Source organism: Solanum verrucosum, unplaced genomic scaffold (assembly GCF_900185275.1).
Source record: "Solanum verrucosum unplaced genomic scaffold, falcon-dt-bn FXZP01000161.1, whole genome shotgun sequence".
Taxonomy (NCBI): Eukaryota; Viridiplantae; Streptophyta; class Magnoliopsida; order Solanales; family Solanaceae; genus Solanum; species Solanum verrucosum.
The window spans coordinates 1,502,469-1,530,030 of record NW_026020127.1 but is presented as its reverse complement, the minus strand read 5'-3'; the positions used below and the strand labels follow the sequence as shown (position 1 = coordinate 1,530,030).

General features: G+C 34.6%; 1 protein-coding gene across 2 annotated transcripts; it reads right to left on the bottom strand.

The window, feature by feature from the left end:
* Positions 1-1,759: 1,759 nt before the first annotated feature.
* Positions 1,760-18,929, bottom strand: LOC125825942 (phosphatidate cytidylyltransferase 1). 2 transcript variants are annotated; one of them, XM_049505230.1, is made up of 13 exons: positions 18,782-18,929; positions 16,770-16,913; positions 16,177-16,430; positions 11,044-11,195; positions 10,658-10,799; positions 9,840-9,996; positions 9,495-9,542; positions 9,325-9,411; positions 6,318-6,446; positions 6,155-6,211; positions 2,565-2,648; positions 2,350-2,474; positions 1,760-2,202 (listed from the first exon to the last, which is right to left on the bottom strand). In XM_049505230.1, the coding sequence occupies exons 2-12, from the start codon at positions 16,842-16,844 to the stop codon at positions 2,385-2,387; spliced, it is 1,275 nt and encodes a 424-aa protein (XP_049361187.1). In that variant the 5' UTR covers positions 16,845-16,913; positions 18,782-18,929; the 3' UTR covers positions 1,760-2,202; positions 2,350-2,384. The 2 variants fall into 2 exon arrangements, with proteins under 2 accessions (XP_049361187.1, XP_049361186.1); XM_049505229.1 differs by having other exon boundaries at positions 1,760-2,474.
* Positions 18,930-27,562: the final 8,633 nt, after the last annotated feature.

Genomic DNA, 27,562 nt, shown 5'->3' with positions numbered 1-27,562 from the left:
ACTTAGTCAAGAATTCCCTAATTTTCCCTCAGGCCTTGCCTATCCATCTAAGCCTACCACCTACGGAACGTGACTGGACCTGCGGTCCGTTGGTCACGACCGTAGATGCCCTTTTCTGCATAATTCTTCAACTGTGTCTCTCTACTTCCACGTCCGAACTTATTTTCTGCAAACATGATAAAAACACATTAATACCAATACAAAATGGCTCTAGACACACACAACTCTTAAGTGAAATGTATTTAAAATACCGTAAATTCACGGTACATCATGTATTAGCCCATGGATCTGGCCTCGGAGCACCCAAAATATTTTTCACCCAAAATATTTAGGAGGATCTCCGTATTGAGTTGGGGAACCATCACGTATACTCACACCAGTTTTTTCATGTTCATTTCCACATCTACAAGCCCATGAATCTGGCGCCAAGAGCACCCAAAAGTTTTTTCTCAACACACATTATGAAGACCTCCGTATTAAGTTGGGGAACCATCACGTATACTCAAACAATTTTTTTTCACGCCCATTTCCGCATCTACAAGCCCTTTTTTAGGAATCGCGCATATTCCTCAATTTTTCGTGTGTATTAGCCCATATATCTGGGGTCCGGAGCACCAAATTTCTCAAAAAAGATTATGAGGACCTTTGTATTGAGTTGGGGAACCATTACGTATAGTCACACCATTTTTTCACATCCATTTCCGCATCTATAGGCTCTTTTTTAGGAATCGCGCAAATTTCTCAATTTTTCGTGTGTATTAGTCCATTGATCGAGCGCCCGAAGCATCCAAAATTTTTCTTCTCAAAAAACTTTATGAAAACCTCCGTATGGAGTTGGGGAATCATCACATGTGCTCACACCATTTTTTTCACGCCAATTTCCGCATCTACAAGCCCTTTTTAAGAATCGCGCAAACAACTCAATTTTTCGGCCCATGGATCTAGCGCCCGGAGCACACAAAATATTTTTGATAAAAAAATTTATGAGGATCTCTGTATTTCCGCATGGATCTGGAACCCGAAGCACCTAAATTTTTTTCTCAAAAAACATTATGAGGACCTCCGTATTTAGTTGGGACCCTTCACATATACTCACACCATTTTTTTCACGTTCATTTCCACATCTACAAGCCCTTTTTAGGAATAGCCTAAGTTCCTTATTTTTTTCGTGTGTATTCACCTATGAATCTGGCGCCCGAAGCACCCAATTTTTTTTTCTCAAAACACTTTATGAAGACCTATGTATTTAGTTGGGGAACAATCACGTATACTCACAAACGTGAATTATGTCACATAAATTGAGACAAAGGGAGTAGATATATAAATTGTTACTCAAAATTACGCAATGAATAATATTCTCTCCGTCTCAATTTATGTAGTACAATTTAAATTTTGAGATTCAAAATTTTAAACTTTAACAGCTAGTTCAGCATAGAAGTATTAAAATTATTGAAATAAAATTCATTTATTTAAAAACTAGGTTAAAACCTATAAATAACATTAGTTCACCACCTAAAATGTTTAGTAGACATATTCAGAAAAACTTGATCGGCTCTCAAAACGTTAACTATGCCACATAAATTGACACAAAGGGAGCTGATATATAGATTGTTACACAAAATTATGCATGGATTGTATTAAGGATATCTATTGGAAGATACTTTTATAGTTAGATATACAAATAATACATAGATTTCATCACAAGTTATACTCGTTAGATTTTTATTAGACAACATAAATTACGCAGAGTTTGATACAAAAAACTAAACAGTGCACTGGTTATGCAATGCAAAGATAATATCAAGAACACACTGCTTACAACACATGGAACAAAGTCCAGCTTGAGAAATGTGTGACTGTTTTACATAAATTAGTAGCAATTCCACAAGCAAATATCAAATACACGCTGACACAACGTAAATTCTGCCAATTACACCAAACTCTTGCCAGTAATCAGGGAAATTTTACCAGGACTACAAACTCCGTGTCTAACATGCATCGTCTTTCTCCTGTCAAAGCTATATTTAAAACATTCTCAACAGATGACTTAAAACGTCACTTCCCCTTTCGAATGATTCAGTGCTCTCTTCAACCAGCAAGTTTAGCCTTGTCAGCCCTCACTGAAATCAGACCAATTAGGTACGGATCAACTTGTTTAACCAATGGGCACAAGAATTTTGACAAATGATGCTTCATCGTGCCCTATTATTTGGGGAAGGTAGAGATTCACAGAACTATCAGAACATCTAAACGAAAAAGGAAGAGGGAGAAGCACTGTACAGCTAGTGAAGTCAAGGCCATTGGGAAATGCTAAGTTCTGAGGGAAAAACAAAAGGAGAGAACATATACAAGAGAATCTTATCTGAAGGCTACATCAATCACACTCAAGATTCTCCAAACGTCCTCTCCTGGATGATCTGCCCAAGTTTCTTGTACACAGCTAGCTGCTCCTCGAATGTAAGGTTCAGTATTATCTACACCATTGCAGGAGAACATCAATCAACACTCATAGTTATATTTCATTAAGACTTTTCAGGGTGTTCATGTGAACTTGAGAAACCTACCTGATCCAAGATCATCTCAATTGACAAGTTCTGTGGCACAATAAAGGACTGATGATAGATATATGCAAAAACAGCCATCACCATCTGCAGAAATATAACTCCTCATGAAAAAAAGATTCAGAATCTCGGCGATTCAGATTAGAACTACAAAATACTACTGCTCAGCAAGGAACATTATGCAAGAGGGAAAGGCGAAGCACAAGAAAGAATACCAATCTGAAAATACTAATTCTAGTAATCAATGTCAGAGGTCAAAATCAGTACGCAACATCACTTGGCTATTCCTGCTAAACTATTATTTGTCCAGGTAAGGGTAAGAACCTTCTGCCGATTTCACCCTTCAAGTGTTGGTTCTTTCATATTTAGGTTTAGAGATAGATCCATTATGTGATCCGCGTCAACATATTCTATTTGTTTACAGGGTGGATTATGGTGACAGTACTGAAGCTTTGCTACTGTTCAATACATAATGAGTCTACCATGTCTTCCTCTTTGTAATCTCTCCCAAAAACTAGCAGAGGTTTCACGATGCAGTTAAACATCATAATGAAAACGACTTGACACTGGATTTTACAATATCTTTTATCAGTCAGGATATTAAGTGACCAACTAATAATTAGGAGGATTGTTTTTTACGGACTATCCTAATGCCCACATTAGGGGACAAGTGGCAATTGGAAAAATATATCATTACAAGTATTGAAAATCCATCAAGTGTATTAAATGAATGTCAAATTTTCAAATGTACAGTTCAGAAGATGATAGATTGAAGCGAAACAACTCTTCGTCTTTGGATCCATCAAAGCTAAAATTGCATGTTCCAAGATTCCTACCCTTCTTGGATTAGAACTAATTCTTGCCCCCAAGGCCTAGCTCAAGTGGCAAAAGGTGGAGGATTTGTGGCTTAGGTCGCAGGTTCAAGCCCCACACCATGCAAAGCGAAGCCCGGTATTTAAGTGGAGAAGGGTAGAGGGGCGGGCCCATTATCCACCGAGTTTAGAAGACTGTGATTGGTCCAAAGGGCAGGTCATAGACGGATTTCTCGGTTATCAAAAAAAAAAAAAACTAATTCTTTTTCCTGATATAACTTAAAGTGTAGATAATTCCAAGAAATCATGGCAAGAGAATCCATGGAGGACAATTTTATGGCTCAGACATGTAATGTGCCAAAAAAAGGGTTCCTTAATATTCGATAATACCTGCCATACAAAAGTTCGAAACCCATATTTAATTTAGCTTCCGTTCAGGTTCGAAACATGTGGCCCAAAGCACCAGATTTTGAAGATAAAGTGTTTGCTTGGTGGAACAGGTACGATATTTCTGGCACACCATCTTTTCACCTTGCTAGCAAGTTGAAAATGTTAAGGTGTTTGGGAGGGTTGGAGGCAAAAGTCGAGGCATTGTGGTTGAAAGAAGGGGATTCTGACTCAAAATCCTTTCATAGGATGGTAGCAGACAGGAGGAAGAATTTCATTGAGTCTTTAAAGGTGAATGGAGAGGTGTTTGAGGGGAAGTAGGAAGTGAAGGGGCGCCACAAATTTTGTGTGTGTGTGTGGGGGGGGGGGGGGGGGGGAGTCAAGGCTGTGGGACTGGATGATTCCACTTTGGCTTTTTTCCCAACAGTATTGATAGGAAGCATTTACAAAATTATACCGAAGGTACTTTCTAATAGATTAAAAAAGGTTCTGGATGAGACAGTGTCCACTTCTCAGAACGCTTTTGTGGAAGGAAGACAGATTTTGAATGCAGCTTTGGTGGCTAATGAAGTGGTTGATTCCAGAAAGAAGAAAGGTGTGCTGGGAATATTATGCAAGTTAGACCTTGACAAAGCTTACGATCATGTGAATTGTGATTTTCTGGATTCCATTATGTCAATGATGGGTGTTGGGGACAAATGACGGAGATGTCAAATTTTGCATTTCCATGGCCAAATTCTTTGGGTTGGTGAATGGGAGTCCTTGCGGTTTCTTTGGGAGCTCGAGGGGTTTGAGACGGATTCTAATTGGGTTCAGGTAGTATCAGACCTTAGGATTAAACTTAGAGAATGTGAGATCACACCAGTGGGAGTAGTAGATAATATTAAGGAGATGGCGCAGATGTTGAATTCTAAAGTGGGTACTCTACTTCTCTGGGTTTACCCTTTGGGTGCTTCGAGTAAAGATCTCACAGTGTGGATTATTTTTATTTTATTTTTGAGAATAATCTCACAGTGTGGACTATGGTGATTGAGTAAGTGGAGAAGCGGCTAGAGGGATGGCAAAAGAGGTACTTGTCAAAAGGGGTAAGAACGTTTTGATCAAAATCACTCTTTTTAGCATTACTACCTATTTCATGTCACTTTTGTAGGCCCCTGAAAAGACATCAGTGAAACTTTCTATGGGACACAATGGAAGGAATAGGAAGTTTCATCTAGTGAAATGGAAAGCTATCACATCTCTAAAGGAATGAGGAGGACTTGAGCGAAAGATCTCAAGGTATTAAATAAAGCCCTGCTAGAGGAGTGGATATGGAGATTTGGGGTAGAGGAAAATGCTTTCTGGAGGGGGTAGCAGATAAGTATGGGGTCATGGGAGGTGGATGGAGGACAAAAAATATAACAACTTCTTTTGGGTGTGGTGTGTGGAGTACCATGAAGGAATGGGAAGATTGTAGTGGATGTATTTCATTAAAGGTTGGAGACAGAAGTAGAATTAGTTTTTGGGCACATAATGGTGTGGGGAGAACGAGTTGAAGGAAGCCTTTCCTAATATATGTATTGTTTCCTCTCAAAGAGAGTTGACAATCCAAAAAAATTATAGGTCTTGTGAAGGGGTCATTCACTGGGATTTAAGATTCAGAAGACGTGGGAATTTCATAATTTGGTTGAATTTGTGTATGGGCTGGACACACCAAACAACATACCAGATGCATGGAGATGGCGGGAGAGCAGACATGGTTAATCTACTATCAGCTTTTTTTAATAAGAGTTTTCTTGTGAGAGGAATATTCCCTCCCTCGCGACTCCAGTTGGATTTCTATAGTTTCGAGAAAGGTATGTTTCTTTATATGGTTGGTGGCGAAGGGTGTCATCTTAACAGCGGAAAATTTGAGGAAGAGGGTTTTTACCTATGTCAGGGTGCTATAAGTGCAAGAGTAAGGGTGAACATGTAGATCATCTACTATTGCATAGTAAAGTGGTTAATAGGTTGTGGCGGGTAGCCCTTAACTTGTTTGGGATGCAATGCGTGATGTCAGGCATAGTGAAGTAGGCTTTTCAAAGCTGGACTCATATGAGAGGGAAGAAAGGCCAAGGGCATGAAGAGTTGCCTCCTTACCAATCATGTGGGTTATTTGGAAAGAGAGAAATAGGAGGGCATTTGAAGGACTGAAGCAAGCTTTTTTAAAAATTGTAAAGTAGTTTAACGTGTCTAGTTTCCTTTTGCCTTTTGGTGTACTTTTGAGGTCCCCAAGTGTATAGAGGATTGGACCTCTTTATTTGAGAACAATATTATGGTGTAGGTTCTTTTTTTGGTATATAGCTTGTATACGAGGTTCCCACAATTGTTAATAAAATTATTTACCTTGTCAAAAAAAAAAAAAAAATAGCTTACCTGACAATCCATTCTATCTGTCATACCGCCATGTCCAGGTATACTATCACCAAAATCCTACAATAAATAGAATGAAGGAAACCATATTATTCAGTGAGTATGGTAATAATAAAGGACCTAGTAAGGCATCTAGAAATTAAAATAAAAATAGTAAATACTGTACCTTGATCTTGAAGGCTCTCTTAAAGCCACTAGCGAAAAAACCTCCAAAAGGAGCTATAATAGAAGCAAACAAGCCAAGCAATAAAGCATGCCATTGTACAGGTAAAACAGCAATCTCTCTCGAAAGAAACTGCAGAAATAAGAATCAAAGATAACTTCAGTTTATTATGCAATTGGCTGAAAAGAGCGACATTTTTCATGCAGTATGAATCCCTTGTTAATCACAAGTATAGGATTAGAAGAATCAAAATTATACCAATCACATCAGTATCTCTTGAACACTTTTATACACTATTATCACAGAACTTGATACTTGAAGAAAACCCAGATCTTTCACAACTTAGAGAGCATTGTGATAAACGTCACATCCAGAAGTACATATGATATTAGTAGTCATTTTCACCAATTGAATTAATATATATTTTAAAGGACCTTCTTAGCAGTTAGCACCTATAATGGAAACTTAGACCTACTTGAGTAATTACTATACTCTTCCTTTTTTTTTATGAATAAGTAATTACTATTCTAAATATTTTAGTTTACCATTTTCGAATTTGTCGATATTCAGTGATCAAGATTAGCTAACAAGTACTTCGATTTTAACAAGTACTTCCAGAAAAGGCTTTTAACCGGAAATAATAAGATAAAAGAAGAACAAAGAAGACCATAGTAGATCTATGATTAGCCCTCGGGCGGGATGGTCCTGTCGAAGAACTTGATTCATGCAGAGAAAAAAAACTTAGGATAGGAGCCTGATGGAAGCAGCAGGGTTGGGTCTGCGAGTGGAATCCCAAACCTCAAATCAACTTCATATCACGGCCAAAAATTTTAGTAGTTTAGTACCTTGTATTGACTATTGACTATATTTGAAGAATATTCACTTAGATCATTTAATTATTTTCAGAGAAATATTGAGAAGAATCTAAATACTCTAGTTACAACAGCATTAAGGTAATACACTTGTTCTTGTACAATCAAAATTATAATGGCCCAACACTTTCTTATCTGCCACCTACGATTGTTTTTTAATTCCGTGGATCAAAACAGTAAAATGCATAGAAGCAGCATCTGTATGCAGATGTAATTACTGTAACTTTTTGTTAATGCTACTATGTTAGGAACAATAATTAAGAACTGCTCAAGGGGAGCTTTCTCTCCCTGATCAGTTTTCTTTCTTTTACACTGCTCTGTTCAATTGGAGCTTTTTTCCCTTAAATACGTTTAATCTAGTATTTTAACTTAATAAAACCTCAACTTATATTTTAGGATTTTCCTTGAATACGTTTAATCTATTATTTTAACTTTAATAAGCTTCAAATAATTTTTAAGACCAAGTTATATTCTTTCAAAAAAAAAAAAACAATTATCCAAACAACTCACAAAATAAAACAAAAAAATCAACACAATAAAGTTTTTTTTAGTCCATACCTAAGTTGCTCGGACTCGGGTGTAGGTGTCCGATACGGGTGCGGATGTAGTGGTCGGATCCTTCATGATCTAATTTTTAAGATTCGGGGAAACGGATCCATGTATGGATACGGGCAAAAAAATAATTAAATTATCTAAAAGTAGAGTTATAAAACCTAAATGTTGAGAACTTAAGGAGAATCCTGGATGGAAGGTGATTAAAGGAAAAGGAGTGATATAGAACTTTATATATAAAAGATATTCAATTTTCTTTAATTTCACCTTAGTTTGTGTGTTGATTATAGAAATCATTAAAACTATCCAGCCTTTCCCCATCGATTTTGGTCAATGTATCCAAAATCGGACACGGATTCTACACCCACACCCATGCCATGTCGACACGGGTGCAGCACCAAAAGTGAAGAGTTCGAGCAACTTAGGTCCATACACCATAACTCATGACCATACTTTATTTTAACTTTGCAACGGAAAACCTAGCATAAGGGGTATTCATCAAATGAACTACTCTCCCATAAATACTTTTGAAGGATATTCTTAAATATTTATTAATTGTCAGATATGGAAACATTGATATTGGTATATTGGTCAAGCTTGATTCATAAAAATAGTTTAAACAAAGCACCTTCTAACATGAAGGAACTCATCAAGTTATTAATGCGAATTTCATAATAGTGTATAGAATATGTAGGCAAGTAGACACTCCAACTTTGAGTATGCACAATTGCACATCTAGACACCTCAACTCGTCTCCATTTTGTCAGTTGAACACTCCTATAAAATGATCATCTAGACACCTCCAAAATTAATGTGTCACGTCTGCGTCGCGTGTCCACATGACACAACGGTATGAGTTGGATGTTTGGTTGCTCGTTGAGACCAAGTTGAGGTGTCTAGATGTGCAATCTCAAAGATGCAGTGCTTACTTCTCAATAGAGGCCAAGTTTGAGTTATGTTTATGCATGAATGTATGTATGTAAGTGTGCATATACACACTCGTAGTACAAAAAGTACCCCAAAGACATCTTATTACAAATTCATATCTAGTGTCTACAATGGTAAAATTGTCTCAGTGTGACCTATACGTCACAGGTTCGAGTCGTGGAAGCAGCCACTAATGTTTGCATTAGGGTAGGTCATCTACATCACACCATGTGGCCTTCCCCGGACCCGCTGACGCGGGATGCTTTGTGCAATGGGACTGCCTTTTTTTATATCTAAGTGTCTAGAACAAAAAAAAAATGAGACAAGTAACAGTTCTTTTTGAAATTAAAGAACTGTTACTTGTCTCATTTTTTTTTTTGTTCTAGACACCCTAGAAAACGGTGCTAAGTTGGAAACTTTACAAGCATCGAAAAGGTGCTAAAACCCCTGCCCAGAACCCTATATTGCGAAGTGTCAAGAACAAATTCACCAGGAAATAAAAGGTGGATGCCTCCTAAAAAGTAGCAGACATGACCAAAGCAAATGTACGCTCATGCTATAAGATACAAAGAAAAGCTTCTGCCACAGACAGATCTGTTATAGTGACAAGAGCACATACAAACGCAACTTTAAGTTTCCATAGCTGACAGAGAACTTACCCATGCAGGAAACCATTCTGGCAAAGTAAAATATTCTGGTTTAAACAGTGGGCCAGGATCACAATCAAGCCAACCAGTTGATAGGTCCTGCATCACAAAATATGGAAGTTAAGCTTTCAAAACTGAGCAGCTAGTCTCCCAAGCCAACAGAGAAACTTTACCAGAATTACCTTTCTAGGGCATGTCAGCCACTGAAAACGACCAAACATATTCGCAAGCTGAAAAAACAACAGATGATAAGCAAATCTATAAAAAGAGAAAAAACCATATACCCTTCTCAAACACTGTTCAGAAGAAAAATCTTTATCATATTTCTATAAACATACATAAAAACTACAATACAATTTTAAGCATGAGAACTTAGATGAGTCTGTCTTGAGAAGGTAGCATAACCACATAAGAGTAGGATTAAAAATATCCCCACTATGCAATCATTCCAAAATGGAGGAAAGACTAATGCACTACACTGAAAGTATAACTGTACTGCAATTGCTATTGCACCAAATAACAGTTACCAGAAAGGCAGAGATAATGGTTGTAATAGATGCTCCAATGAAGCCTTCCCAAGTTTTCTTAGGGGACAATTTGATCAAAGGAGTTCGTCCAAAGAAGAATCCGAAAAAATAGGCAGCTATATCATTGATCACGATGAGCGAAGCTGGAAGCAGGAACCTGCATAAAGTTAATTTTGAAGTTCCATATCTATGTTCAATTTATTGCATGATTAAAACCAAACCAGAATAAAAATGTATGTTCCCCCAGAACTAAAAGATGTTCACCAAGGATTTCTACTAGATATATTCACCAAGACGAAAGGGATTTGGATCAGAATCAAAGCAGACCTTTTTTATGACCGTGGTGTCCGGGCCAGCTTTCTCGCACCTCGACTAATTCTACGGGATACCTACCACCTCCCACCACCAGCAGGTACCAGGTAACTCTGTCCACCGAGGCTAGGACAGATGGGAAAAATCACCTAGTGTTTTTTGTCTCCACTGAGTTTTGAACCTAAGACCTCCGGGTTCTCAACCACTTCATTGACCACTAGGCCACACCCTTGGGTGCAAATCAAAGCAGATTTAAATCTCCAAAACATACTAGAGAGAGTAGGACCGGTATGCTAGGGTAGCTACGGTTGGTTAGTTTAGTCAGTGAATACAGTTCCTTCTCTATTTGTTGTGGATTTCACAACTATACCTCAATCCCACGCAAGTTTGGGTCGGCTATATGAATCTCACTGTCCATGTCGCTCCATTTAAATTCATCCCAAAGCAGTATTACCTATGGTGGATGGAGGAAGAAAAAAAAATCTATCAAATTGAAGGCCCCTTACCAGAAAATTCCCTCAAAAATATTGGCAACAGTGAAAGCCGATTGTGTGAACACCACAATTAGAATCATATGCGTCCATGCGTACTGGCTAAATTGATACTTGTACATCTTCTTCTTCAGTGTTAGAATGAACCACATGAAACCTGATTCCAAAGGAGAGGGAACACTTCAGAAAAAATTCTCAAACAATCAACAGAAGATGTACATGAATTATGACAACCCAAGGCTTGAAAAATGGCACCCCAGAACAGCAGTACGACATACAACTTGTTACTTTACGCCTTGGATATTGTTAAATTGCGAAATGCTTTTTTTTTGATAAATTGCAAAATGCTTTTGACATTGAACACTGCATGAAAGGGCATGCTTCAAACATATAGAACAAACCTGCGATATAGAAGAAATAACACGTGACCATGTGATACTTAACAAATCTGCCAACAAGCTTGTATAGGAATTTGTCTAAAGTAACCGTGTTGACAAGCCTTTGGCTTAGCATGCGGCCATATACGAACAGCATTGCTGTGAAGAAAAAGTGCCTGCAAAACAAGTAGGAAGTTAGCAAAGTTGGAAAGAATGATCAAGAAAAACATGACACCATGCCAATATGATAACTAGTGTCAAGTTTCAGGATAAAAATCAACTGCAATGTCCAAATGTAAATCACATGGTATGGAACTCAATGATTGCAATTGTGATCAGCTGACATGGTGCAAAGGCAACAACACATCTGCCTATATAATCTTCAGAGACTGGTCATTTGGAGGTTTCATCATGTGAATTACGCAGTTTTCATTAGTCGGCAAGTCCTAGTTCCACAGGAAAACCTGATAGCTAAACCTAAACTAAGACACCATAGCAACAACTCGTCTTTTCCCTGAATGGACAAAATCTACAAGTATAGACGTGAAGCCTCCACGTTATTGTCTCACCGCATATGGCTTTCACAAAGACTCCTAAATCCATCCCGAGCACTTTATTCCACCTCTCCTCTCCAATCCTCGACCAAACTTGTGTTCCTTGGGGGTGTAATGAAATGAGAGTATTCCCTTCGCTTGTCGTATATATCAACTCAGCTTCATCCCAAACCAAGGAGCCATTTTGGTGGATGCATGTGTGTACGAAAGGTCAATGACTACATAAGCTAAAAGACTACAACTACAAGACAGGCCAGAAGCGAATTTTATTCTCGTTGAGATTGGATATAGATGGGAAATCTATAGTTTGTCAACCTTTCGTAAACAATATGTTCTAGTGGATAAAAAACTGTGTGATCTGGGACCAGATCCCTCTTTTTTGTTTACATATACAACAGAAAAAGGAAAAAAAAATTAAGGCCTAGTTTATTTTTTGAGAATGGTATCATTGTATTCCTCAACATTAAGGATCTGTAGGTCAAACTCCAAAAAAGAGTAGCAATTACAGACTTCCTATCAAATCTATAATATGATCTATATCTTCTATACAAAGCTATTTACACCAAAAAAAAAAGGTAAAGATACAATACAATTCCATAAGACTTTGTGTATGGAATTGGACTTATCTTTAAAACATCTTCCATTTCTTTCCCACCATATATGATGGTATTAACCTCCACCATCTCTTTTGGCTTTTACTGCCTCCCCTCCTAATCCAACAGCTCAAGAGATCTGATGTATGTTTTGGCATGGTCCAGCTCATTGCTTGTAATGTTCAGGAACAGATTCCATAACTAGCCAAGTGAAACACTTCACTTTGTAGGGATGTCACTCTTCCAGAAAGAGTTCCAATGAATATTTTTGGACCCCTAGCCATCACCTGCAAGCCTCTTTTGTATGCATTACTAACTATAAAAATTCCATCCTTGTTATGCTTCCACAAGACCTTGTTTGTGGCTGTTGTGATTATGTTCACTCGACCTAGTTTTCCTAGTAAAGTTGTCACCCTCTCCACCTCCCAGTCATCTAGTAATCTTCACAATGATATGTCCCATCCCTGTTCTGTCCAGCAATCACATACTCTAGCATCAGAATTTTCACAGATTAGGAATAGATCTGGGAAAAGGTGAGAGGTTTGATCTATCCAACGTACAAAGATATGGCACATGGGCCTAACTCAACTCCAAAAGCTAGCTCATGCAAAGAGTATTTTCCAAGTCCATATAACCAGTCCATTCCCCAACCATTGTGGGACTTTAACCCACTCTAACACAACCATCCTTCCAAAATCTAATTTTGTTACCATTTACCCCGTTGATAAATATATTTTCTTCCATTTGTGGCCACAAGTTTCTGATTGTCATCCACACACCCACACCATATGGTTCAAAGGCATTTTTTATACACCAAAGACTTAGCTCACCATATTTTGCTATTATAACCTTCTTCCAAAGAGTTGCCCCCTCCACAGCCACTTCAAATCAACAGGCTCTCATTTTGCAATCTCAGGTTTCTGATCCCCATAGCCCCTCTGTCTTTGCGGAGAAGTCCAGTCTTCCAATTTACCAAGTTGTAATCTTTCTTTTCCTTATTTCCTTGCCATAAGAAATTCCTCCTTAGGTTGTCCAGTTTTTTCACCACTTTGTTAGGATTGGGGATAAGGACATCACATAAGTAGGCAAAGAATCTAGAACAGATTTGATGAGGATCAATCTTCCACCTAGAGACAGGTATTGTGCCCTCCATTTAGTTAGCTTATTTTCAGTTTTCTCCGAAATACCATCCCATATCTCCAGTGCCTTATGTTTGCTGCCGAAAGGCATGCCCAAGTAGGTGGTAGGCATTTGATCAACTCTGCATCCCAATGTGCCTGCCAGTTCCTGAAACTGGGGAACCTCATTTATACGGAATAGACAGCTTTTTCCCCAATTTACTCTCAGCCCTGAAACAGTTTCAAGCAAATGGAAGAAACATATGCCTTACATGTGTCATAGATCGCTTTTGGAGATCATCATGTATTACTTGTATACTTGTACTGCTGATGGAAGCAAGACATCACCTAGGCAAATTACTAGGTATTATCTACTTAAATGAATAAGTTACGGGATGTTATATGAGAACCACCAAGGTTGGTCACAAATTACAGCTTCATATTGTACTTTCAATGCTTATTTGCTCATGACTGCTCATCTCTGATATTTGATTCATTTGAGCATTCTTAATTATCTACTTGTTATTCTATTTGTTTTACATACCATTACATGTTGTATATGTACTGACGTCCCTACTTTCAAGGGTGTTGCTCTTCCATAAATGCAGGGTCAGGTTCACAGGACAGCAGACATCCTCATTAGGCCAGTTCCTGTTCTCAGTTGATCTATTGGTGAGCTCTATCTCTATCTGGAGCTATCAGACAACTCCAGACATATGGAGACTATCTTTTTGGCTATATATAAGTTATAATTGGGTATCTCGGGGCCCTGTCCCGACCAGTTGACAGTTGTACAGTTATACTCTGTAGAGGCTTCCTAGACATATTGATGTTGTCATATTGTATAGTTTTTTGCACAGTGGGCCCTATAGTATATATGTGTTGACCCTAGTATTTGTTTCGCTGCTTACGAGTATACAACTTTACCATATGTTATAGCTTATTAATATAGCAAGTGCTCATACGGACCCTATCCCTCCCATCGGTCTGGAGAATTGACATATTTACTTTATTGTATCTTCATTACAACTTTATTTTTCATGAGCCAAACACCTGAAAGTTCTTTTTTAATAATGCAAGTTGTGAATTGAATGTGTGACCTATGTCTACTCTAATACTATGTTAAAGTGTATAACCAACTCACCTAAAAGTTTAAATTGTTAGGGGTCGTTTGGTTTGAAAATGAGTTATGATGGGATAAATTATGTTGGGATAAGTTATGTTGGGATTAGTTATGATGGGATAAGTTGTGTTGGGATTATTTTTTATTGAGTGTTTGGTTTGTTGTATTCAAAATAATAAATTTTAAGAACAATTTATTTGTTTACAAAAATGCCCTTCATTGATGTAAAAAGTGATATAACAAAAGGGTTGAAAGAGACATTTTTGTCATTTACCTATTTTATCCCGGGATAAATTATCCCGGGATTACTATACCACCCCAAGAGAGGGATAACTTATCCCGGTATTAATTATTAATCCCGGGATAAGTTATCCCGAACTTGCCAACCAAACAACAAAATAAGCGGTACTATAATTTAATCCCGGGACTATTTGGTATTATCCCTCACACCAAACGACCCCTTAGAGAGGAAAAGCTCACAATATTTTGACTAGGACAGGGTGTTGGCCAATCAAGAACGTCCACACCCAAAAGATGAATGTAGCAGAGATGAAGATGATCAAATGAATGTGTGGACATACTATGAGAGATATGTTTAGGAACGAAGTTATACGGGGCAATGCGGGAGTGGCCTCTGTGGCAAACAAGAAGAGGGAAACAAGGTCGAGATGGTTTGGGCATGTGAAAAGGAGGTGCACGGATGCGCCAATTAAGAGAGGTAGAGGTAGACCAAAAAAGAACCGAGGGAGAAAGGTGATTAGATAAGACATGACACAACTTCAGCTTATTAAGAACATGACCCTAGATAGGAAGGTTTGGAAGTTGAGGATTAGGGTAGAAGTTAGTAGATAGTCGAGTGTGGTCGCCCATTAGGTGGGAGAGACAAGGGGCTTGCCTCATATCCTCTTCTCCTTATTAGTAGTAGTATTTAGTAATCACGTTGTTTCTTATTCTTATATGTGTTTCTACAATATGTTGCTTCATTTGGATTTATATCTTGAAATTTTGTTGTCATTTTTTTCTTTCAACCCTTCTCTGAGTAACTTCCCTTTTGAGCCAAGGGTCTATCGGAAACAGTCTCTCTACCCCGCAAAGGTAGGGGTAAGGTCTATATACATCTTACCCTCCCAGACCCCACTTGTGGGATTACACAAGGTATGTTGTTGTTATGTTGTAGTTTATGCACATTCAACAATAGTTAATTTGACATTCCACCAAATAAGTAGAATCGAACACCATATTAGATTTAATGAAAATGAACCTCAAAGGGTCAAGAGATAATTGATATTCATAGCATTTATTAGATGTTCTCATGTAAATAGAGCAAGATCCAGTTGCACCTTAGAGTAGCTAATGTCTCTGGACAGTTTCCATAGCTTAAGTTCTTTTGATAAGGAAAAGAATTTAAGATATAGAAACTGTCCAGAGACATTAGCTACTCTAAAGTGCAACTGGATCTTGCTCTATTTACATGAGAACATCTAAATGACTTAAAACAGAGGCTCACTACTTTCATTGCCCAAACTTATGATAGTTTGAATAAACAAACGCAAATATATTCGGATCCAAAAGATTCTGCACAGTAACCTGAACTATACAATTCGATTCCCAGCAAATATTCTAAGTAAGTGAAATTTTTAATCAAAAGCTGGGTATGACTTGAACCAATCCCACTGTCTCCCAGAAGAAGTAGAATATGCACACTTGATATGGCACATTATTAGATGAGAAAGTAAGAAGGAAAGTTCACGTAAATTAATTTTACTCACCAATTCAATAGCCTGAAACCAGGAAGATGCCGGTCTTCATGTGCTCTTCTAAGTAGATTGAACAACTCTTTTGCCATAAAGATTTGGATGACAACAACCATGGCCCAAATATAAAGATGACCCATGTAAATAATGAAAGCAAAGCCTCCAATCATCCACACGGATGAATATGCACGGATAAGCATTGATTTGTACTTCGACCGATCATTAACAAGCAAATGGTTTCCATTTGCTTTGACAACTTCTGGAGCAACCTGTAATTTTGGGAAGATGGAGAAGAATATTAAGAAAATTTGTTCTTAAGTGGAGAAGAGTAGAGAGGTGAACCCATTATCTACCGAGTCTCGAAACTAAAAGATAGAGGATTTCTCGGTTATCAAGAAAATGTTACAGTTAGAAAATTTGGACTCTTTAACATCTAGAAAATTCCAATCCCAAAAGGTGGCACTATAAAAATCTCAACTTTATTTATTTATTGTTCCGTTGATTAATGTACTTGTTTATTCTTGAACAAATTGACAAAAACTCATAGTGAAAAAAAATTAGAAATAGCACAAGTCACTAAAGGAACAAACATGAAAATGTGAAGTCACCTCATTTGATCCTCTGCGACGACGTATCCGTCCTGAAGGTGTTCCTGGGGCACCAGAATTGCTATCGTTGTGCATACTTTCTTTATCAAATCCTTACCCCCTAGCAGTTTAACTTACAAAAAGCACATGAATCCCTAAAACCACCTGAATGTAAAGAAATCATTTTAAAAAATGAAAAAAAAATAAAAACTAGAGCAGTTGGAAAATGTCGATGAATTCAACATAAAATAGAGTATTAGACTAAATAACTAAACCATTTATATTTAGACTATCTATAAGACTAATTCTAACCACATAAGTATCAAGTAAGCAATTAGAAAAGGTCAATATTTCGACATGACAAATAAAATATCAGACAAAATAATCTGAACCATTTACATTTAGACAATCTATAAGGCTATTTCTTATCATATAAAGTACTATTAAACAAACAAAGCTGCCAATACATATAAGAATTGAAGAATTCTACACAATACAAATGCAACTTATTATAATGAAAAATCCAAAGAGGGATTCAAATTAAAGCTAAAATAGTTCATGAACCCTAATTAAATGAACTAAAGCACCGTGATGCAGAAAAAAGATACTGAATCTTAAGAAACAAAATAGAAAAGAACAGCATACTCGAACATTTTACAAGTCCCCCCCCACCCCCCCACCCCCACAAAAAAAATAGTAAATCAACTTACAAAAAACACATGCATGCCCAAAATCACCTGAATATAAATAAACCATAAAAAGCTAAAAACAGTTAGAAAAGGTTGATGAATTCAACAAAGAAAACAAAAAAGTACCAGACAATATAATTAAAATTATTTAAATTCAAACTCTCTATAAGGCTACTTGTAATCATATAAGTATCAAATAAGCAAAGTTTCCAAATACAAATAAGACCTGACAAATTCCAATTTGAACAACAACAAATGGAGTATCAGACAAAAAAAATCATTTACATCTACACTTATCTATAAGGCTAATTCTGATCATAGAATCAACAACAACATACCCAGTGTATTCCCATAGATGGGATCTGGGGAGGGTAGGGTGTACGCGGACCTTTCCCCTACCTTGTAGAGATAGAGAGTTTGTTCCTCGGCTTGCTAATTCTAATCATATACCTACTGTTAATAAGCAAACCTTTCCAATTTGTACACTACACACAAGGACACAATGAATCTTATTACAATGAAAAAGTCCAAAAGGGAGTTCAATTAAAAGTTAAAATAGTTCATAAACCCTAATTAAATGAACTTTAAGCACCGTAATACAGAACAAAAACTGAATCTTACGAAACAGAACACAAAACAATAATTTACACAACGATAACTAAGGCTAGTTATAATCACATATAAGTATTAAATAAGCAAAGCTCCAAATACAAATAAGAACTGACAAATTCTAATTTGAACAAAAACAATTAACCATTTACATTTACACCATCTATAAGGCTAATTGTAACCATATACGAATACGAATTGAAGAGTTCCAATTTGTACACACAAGGACACAAATGCATTTATTTGTTTTTTCTTTCTCTTTTTGATAAAAATTATGTTCGAACCAGCTTGCACACACCTCCAACTAATTCCACAAGATACCCTACACCTCCCACCAACAACTGGTATTAGGTAACTCTATCGCTAAAACAATTTGGAAAGAAATCACCTAGTTCTTTTTTAATCTCTACAGGGATTTGAAATAAGACCTCATAATTCTCAACGCACTTCATTGACCAGTACACCACACCTTGGGTGCCACAAATGCACCTTATTACAATGAAAAAGTCCAAAAGAGAGTTCAATTAAAAGCTAAAATAGTTCATAAACCCTAAATTAGACAAACTATAAGCACCGTAATACAAAACAAAAACTGAATCTCAATAAACAGAACAGAAACCAACAATTTACACAACGATAATTAACCAAAAAAAATGCGAAAAAATAAATAGGTTTTCTGGTTCTTCCATTAATACAGTTGTAAAAAGGAGAATTAGAGAGAAAAAGAGATCAGACCTATTTGCGAAGAACTCCTCGAGTGAAACTTTGTGAGGGAAGAACAAAAGCGCATCACTTGCTGGCTGCACTTGGAGGGCAAATATTGGGTTAAAATATTAATAAGCAAATAAGAATCAAATTTTGAGGGAACAAAAATTAGAATTATGAAAACCACCCAATTTTTTATTTTTTATTTTTTTTTCATTTAAATTATCTAATATTCTCTATTATAAAAAAAAAATTATTCGTTACAACTTTTTTGAGAATAAAGTTGATTTTTTTTTTCGATTTACTTTGATGTGTTTTTTCTTGAGTTTGGAGGTCTACGGAAAACAATCACAAATAGTCTATTTTAGCTTTTGAGATAGGAATAAGATCTACTTATACACTTTATTATCTTCATACCACACTTGTGATATTATATTGGGTATGTGATGTTGTAATTATTTTAGGAATAAGGTTGAATTATTATTTTTTTGTATTATTCAAAATTTTACAATTAGTATTTTGGTCTAAATATTAGTTATGTTGTTAGAATAAAGTGTCATTTATTTTTAACAGAGCTCTAGCATAATGGTGATTTTTAACCTTGATCTAAAAATGACGAGTAAAGATGATTTTTTTTCATAGTTAAGGTCGCCTAATGATCAATGAGGTTGGTTGGTCTCAAGTTTTAGTAGAGGTAATATTATTAGATTTCTTTTCCATTTGTCCATCTCTAGTTAATAAAATTATTTAATACTCAATATCGGTGTGAAATAGCTGATAACCCATAAATTGGTATAGGTGAGTGGAAATTGTGACCCTAATATTATAGCTTATAAGAAAAACATGAACATTTTTTTCTTGAAATAACTAGACATAATATGGTAAACCTATCAAGCTATTTTATGAGATATGGAACTAAATCATTGTAATTGTAGAGGATGTTGTATCTTGTATGCACATTTTTCAAATAGAGCTCTATTAATGGCAAAGTCTAATACAAGATGATTTGCTATCGTCATAATTATAAATATTAAAATTTAGCGATTTCAAATAGTACATATTTTTTTATTATTTGAGAAATTTTCGCAAAATAGCCACTATAATAAATTTAATTATGCTATATAGCTATAGTTTGCATAGTTACGGGTTATAACAACAGTTTAAGTTGCCTCGTTTGTATAATTCGCAGATACGTTTGTATAATTGAGTTGTTTTTGTATAAACACAAAATAACGAATGTATACAAACACAAGCATCTAAACTTTAAACAGTTATACAAATTTCGAATTATACAGATTACAAACGTGTGAATTATACAAACTCGAAACTCCATCCCACATAATTATCACTAAATGTTAGTCGCGAATAGTAATTAACTAAAATTATAATTATGTTGACTAATTAACTAGTATATCTTTGCTTAACTATGTAATTTCTCCTTATATTATTTATTTTAAGAAAGTTTAATGTCATATATTGCTTCTTGTCATATTTAAATGTTAACCGATAGCTTTCATTTCACGCCGGAAAATTGATTATTTTGATGCATTATATTAGTCCTTCCATATCTTTTATTGTATCTATATATTTTCTTCCTTTTTTAATATAAGAGAATTTATAATCGTAATTTTTTGAGTGTATATAGTATAAACTTCGTTTTAGAGTAGTACTCTGCAAATTACATAAGAGAAGTAAATTGTATTAGACAAATTCTAGCTATGCGACAAACTCAATCAAAAAGGCATGTAAAGGATTTTAGACTTGAAAATCTAAATTTAGGAGAACCCCTCAACCAACTTGGTCATTCTTGTGTGTATTGTGCGTCTACACCTTATTAAAAAGTTATATTATTATTCTTCTTTTTTGATTAACCAAAAGTTATATTATTCTCTTCCTTCTTTAATTCTTGTCAAGGGACAAACAACACCATGCTTTTCACATTGAAGTGCTTTATTGCGAAGCTTTATGATTTATTATATGGCAATGGCATCTGACTTTTTCCATCGTTACTAAAGCAACATAAATTAAAAGTTATACTAATATTCAATGGTCCACTCATTTAACATAAGCATACAATTAAGTGGATGGAGACATACAAGCTTCAGCACGAGCTCTCTATTATATAATAAGAGAATATATATATATATATATATATATTCCTTAACTAGTTCTTGACTTCGTCATGACAATTAATGTAAATGACACATTACTCTGTCCAGATTTTAGCCTAGTAATAGAAGTGCAACGTATAATATATGAATCACGCCATGTCTTGAATTCGAACCATATGATGCAAATACAAATTTTTTATATTGAATAAGAATTTTCCTTGTTGGTCACAAGAAGAAAGTAACTTCAAATGTGCTTTGATATATCACTTATAATATTACATATTAGGTAAGTGCATTTCACATTGTCAAGTGATTCTTATATGCACTTTAAAGATTGTGCTCTCCCACAAATCACATTTTTCTTTCTTTATAATAGATTCTTTTCTTGTAGGAAATAAAAAATAACATACTATTCTGGAATGCAACTCATGCAAATGGAATAAACACATGAAACTTTTACAAGTAATTAAAGTCAACGTAATATAATTATTTTAAAGAATTAATGATCAAAAACATATATAAACTCATCTTTTCACAAGTTTTAATATATAGTTAAACTATTCATTGTTATTTACCTATATATACTATCAATTCCTTTATATTAAAACACGCATCAATGTTGAGTTGGCCAATATGCGTATGTTTTTTGAGTGAAAATAATATTTGGTCAACTCAGCATCAAGCTAAGATGTGTTTTAATACAAAGGGAGTGATAGTTTTTTTTTAAAAAAAATGGGGGTAGGGGAAGGAGAAACGGGGGAGGATTACAATGTGGGGAATCGAACCCTCACATCAAGTAACCAACCAACTAAGCTACTAGTGTAAAAGGATCCATAAATAGTTAAGGTATGAAACCTGGGAAAAGATGTTAGTGTAGATGAAATTTGGACCATTTACTCTACTTATAATAAATGTCTTTATAGAGTCCATGCTTTTGTTATAACTAGGATTTCTTTTCACTAGCAAGGTAGTAATTATGCCCATTAAGATAGTAATTAATGAAGAGAGTGAAAATCCCTAAGAGCCTATGTGTTTGAAACTCTGATTATATATCTACTATCAGACTTTTGCCTATGATAAATTTTAGACACATGACGTAATTTTAATCAACACATCACAAGTTATACTCTTAGCACTTAGACTAAAGGTAATTAATGTAGAGAGTAAAAATCCCTTAAAAGCCTATGTGTTTGAAACTCCGAACTTTTGCATGTCACACTGCACAAATAAAGAACCCCAAAACTAAGTGGTTCATTATCGCCAAATGTTCTGAGGCTATATGCACTTACTACAATAATAACATAATCAGTGTAATTTAGCAAATGTACATCATTTTTTTCCTATTAAAGCCACTTGATTAGAGAGTACAAAAAATATGAAATTTACCAATTTAACTTGAGAAAGTTATAAAGAGGAACGTGTCACATTAAAGACGATCAACCAACGTACATATATATATGTGTGTCATCTAATACCACAACTAGGCTCATGATCCCTTTTTCAGCAAACTCAACAATGAATATCGATCGAGCATTACTCCATCATTATGTACCATATTTCAAAAACAATTAACTCTAATAAAACTTCAAATGAAAAATTGCAAATGTAATTGTTTCCAATTATTTCAAGATTTTTACTTAAATTATTTCTTTTGTGTCATGAACTACATCATGCCTATGTCAGCCAAAAACAAAGAGAAAAGTAAAAAAGTAAAATTAAAGGTGCTTACTTATAAATCAGCTCTTTTTCATTATTGCTATACTATTGTAGCTTTTTCGTTTTTGATACACCACAAAATCTTTGAAGCTTCTACAAAGATTATTTTTTTTCTACAATTTATTTTTTTGAGTTTTGCATCCATATTCAATATTCGTATTGAGACTAACTAATTCAGAGTTATGCTAGAAAACTCATATCGAGAGTAAAACACTTCCCATTAGTAGGTATTTTGTATTCCAAGCTTAAACTCGAGACAAGGAGTAAAAGTTTTTGTGTAAATGATTCTCTTTTCACCTTACAAGAATTTCCATCAACTATAGTTGAACTCATTCAGAAAGAACAGAAATTACTCAAAGTTTGAACAATCAAATTTTCCATTTTAATGTTTTGCTTTATACAACAAAGGAATTGCTTTTTCTTTCATACACACTCAAGTTGTCTCTCTTCCATAATTCTTTTGAAAGGGAACCTTAGTGTAACTGGTAATTAAAGTTGTTGTCATATAATCAAGAGGTCACGGGCTTGAGCTGTGAAAATATAGTTATCTCTTGCAGAAATATGGGATAAGGTTGTGTACAATATACCTTTAATTTGTGGTCCAATCCTTCCTCGGCCCTTAACTCCATTTGAGATTTAGGCCTAAGTGTTGTATATTTGTACAAACATATTATCTCAATGAAGATTAAGTAACTCTAACTCAACTTGTTAGACATAATAAATAAAAAGAGGATTTAAATCAAAACATGATTGTTATTGCATGTTAATTACTATTTATTTTAATTAGGTTATACCAATCTATGTTTATTAACATAAATTTTTACAATTGAATATAAGTTATATATATAACATTACTATTAGCGAATTTTAATGCATATCAACATATTTATATGTAATCATCTAATAAGTGATGTATATGGTCGTTTAAATAAATTCCGTTCAGATAACCTGATTGTATAAATATCTTTTACTCGGTCAACAATAAATAAAACTCATTAGCCAAAAGATGTCAAAACATGAAAAGCTGGCCACATTTGTAAAGGATTTTCTTGCAAATGTGACCCAACCAGCTGACCCAATATTAGTAGAAAGCTTCAAAAGGGGCTAAATGTTAATGATGAAAAGTTTTAAGATGAGAATAGAGGCACATTCAAGTAAATTCTCTCATCATAATTTGAAAAACTTCAGTTTCTCTAAGTAATAAAGTAGTAGAAGCGAATTCAGAATTTTAAATTTGCGCGTTCCAAACTATAATAATCTTATAGTATATATATTCATATATAGCTTCTTGTCCTTTCTTTCTACTATTACATGCAGATTTCAAACGAGTATGATCAACACCAATGGCCTGTTGTCTCTTCTTCTTCCTCTTCTTCTTTAGCTATCAAAACAAGAATAATATATTGTCATCAATGCAAATGAACTAATATAAGGTGCTTACTTGCCAATTTTTTGTGAGAGAGAAAGAGAGAGTGCATGTATCACGGACGAAGTTACAGTTCTGCTTCTGGTTCGATAATGTTTATAACAAAACCTTGAGTTGAGGGGAATGAAGCCTGGTCCGAGATCATTTATATGATGAAGGATATATATGGTCACGAACCAGACAACATTCTCCTTAACATGATCTTGTTTAGTTTCCTCTTCTTTTTTTTAAACAGTGACGATTCATATAATTGACCCTATTTTGCTCAGGCCGGACCAAAGACATAACTTTCCTTTTCTCTTTTTTTGGGGAAGGGTTTTTCTTTGAGACTAGAGAGTATAGACAACAAGAGAAAAATAGTTGCATGCATAGTTTAGTGTAATTTTATTTAATTCAGAAGCCCTTAATAAATAAGTGAGAAGAGACTATCTTTTTTTTGTTTTGTTTTTAATCATTAGATGGATTGTAATTTCCTCTTTTACTTTTTTGATAGATGTTTCTATAATCATGACTTTGACTAACAAATGACCTAAGGTTGTCTTTAGACTATATGCATGGCTATAGCTGCCCTTATAAGTATAGATAATAATAATAATTAAAAAAATATATATATAATTGAAATTAGCTATGAACTTCGTCGTTAATTTATTACTTGCTCATCGTTAATAAAAAAATTGATAATACATTGCCAAATAGGATTAGCGAGAAAAAATATTATTTAGTGACATAATTTATCTTTTGCTACTAATTCCAAAATTTTAGTACTGAATAATTGAAATTCTTTAACCATGTTATGGAAATTAAAATTCTCCCATATTTTAAACAGATACTTAGTTTAAGGTATCTTTCTTGTTCTTTTATTGAGTAACAAAGACAACTCTTAAGGGGACAGCATTGAGAACAGATATTATTATTGGTTTAGTTTAGACTTGCATGGCTACTTGTCCTTAATATAGGTAATAATAAGTCATGTCCCGTAAAACTTCAAAAGAATCATTCTTTATAAATCAAGTACATTTAAATAAATGATGCATTAATTCAGTCATTCGGTGTACCAAAATAAAGGTTCAATTAAAATGATTAGGTATATATATATACATCACATTTGACATCTACATACGTAAGGTATAACTCAACTATCATCAGCAAATATTACAAATTATAATTCTTGTCATGTTGATATATGATTTTAGAAAATACATTTTGAAATATCAAATAAAGTTCACATAATTTGAATTTCGAAAAGCAAAGTATACCAAATAAGACTAAAAGGAATGTTATTTATAGATTTTTCGCTATCTTAATAAAGTCGATGAAAAGAGTTCCTTAATTCAAAGTAAATAAGGCGTAAGTTTAAATCATACATGCATGATGCATTCCCTATGCAACTCATAAATCCATGATCTATTCAGTTAGACGTTTGTGTATTCTGAATTGAGAAAGTACTTCTGAAATAAAGGGATGAATATAGAGTATAATATATGGATACATTCAAATTACATATTTCTATTTTATAAGGAATTGTTTTAGTGGACTTGTAAAACATTTAGAAAAAAAGAATGGGCTTGCGCGTGTGAAAAATGGATGATTTATCATCCTTGTGTGTGAGACTAGATACAAAAGTCCGGACAAATTCGAGCCCAATATATATATTATTTTATTTATTTTAATTTTATAATTTTGTTGTCAATTATTTTTATAATATTTTAAACATACTTTATAAATTATACCTGTGGCACATGTGATATTTTAAAAGTCCTAATTTACAAGCAGCCACAATATATTTAAAATGATTAAATTATCTTCGATAGTTGATATTTCTGGGAAGCACACACGTCGATCGAGTCTTGTGCTTACTCCCTCTTATATATTAGTAGTGATGATAGTTTAAACGTACTTTTTAAATAGTTTTTTTTTAAAACAAAGACCGTACTTTTTAAATAATTTATGTGGCACATGTGACATTTTGAGAGTCCTAATTTGCAAGCAGTCACAATAAACAATAACTAAATTATCCTCGAAGTTAATAGATATTTTCGGGAAGTACACACGTCGACCAAGACATGTGTGCTTATTCCCTCTTTAAATATATATATATATATATATATATATATATATATATATAAATATATATATATATATGAGTTCTATTTATACTTTCAAATAATTTCGTATCTTATCACTGAGTAAAAATTTTCTATCATATATTGAGGAAGATATATCTGGATTAGAGCTGTCAAAATGGGCTGGCCCAACCCAACCCAACCCTAATGGGTTAGAGATCTAGTTAAATGGGTTGGGACGGGCTGACCCTTTTAATTAAAGGCCTATAAAACAGCAGCCTAACCAGCCTTAAGCGGGCCACGAGTTGGCCCTTCAACAAAAAAAGGACAATATTGGCCTTAGAAAGAGTACGAACGTTGACATTTGATGAACACGGCATCAATACATACAAAAATTCATTCATGAATTACACATACTTTAGTGAATATTTACAAAACAGAAACATAATAGCCAATATACAACATTAATAAGATTTGTCCGAACAAAAAACATTACGTAATCACTATTTTCATAAACAAGATAGTAAAGGAGAAGTGGAAAATTAGGCATAAAAACAAGAAAGTAGAAGAGGTCAAAGATTCATAGTTATAATGGAGTAATGGGCTTGGGCAAATAAGAAAATTAGTGGGCTAATGACCCTAAAATGTAAAAGATATGCAAAGAAGTTAAACTTGATTTTATATTGATATTTTAATAATATTTATTGACAAAATCTTAACAAATAAAACACTACTTAAAATATATATATAATAATTTTTTAAAAAATTCACAGCCCACGGGCTGGCCTCTGAGGCTTGCGGGTTGGGCCTACGAGGCTAGCGGGCCAATGAGGCTGGGCCAAAAAGCCTAGTTCCTAAATGGGCTGAAAAAATTAAGCCCAACCCTATTCAATTCAAGGATTGGTTTGGGCCAGCATAGCAAGCCAAGCCCATTTTGACAGCTCTAATCTGGATATATGTATTTTTGCTACCAGATACACTAGATGGGGAGGGAGTCGAGCGAAATAGTCATATATCTCATATACATGTGAATCACACTAGATGCATGTATCTGGTATACCAGATACATATGAGAGTGACATACGAGATGGGAGGGAGGCGTGCGAGATTTGTTATGTATCTCAAATACATGTGAATTCACTTGAATATAGTGTATACAATTTTGATGTATCTCAAAATATATGTATCTGAACGTACCAAAATCTGATAAGATTCATAATAGTACAAACTAGCGTATGTATAAGTAAATTAGAAATGATTTTAAAAGTCTGTGAGAAGAGAGACAAATTTGATTAAATAAGTGACAAAAATTAAATTATAAAGAAATTTCTAATACCATAAAAGACATTTTTGACCATTTTCCATAATTATAATGACCATACTAAGCAATAAAATTCACTACACATGTCATGCACCAATTGGTTTAAGCAATAATTGGAGCTTTTACCCATCTATTTGAACTTCCTTTTTTTTCTACACTAGGGTTTCAATTTTG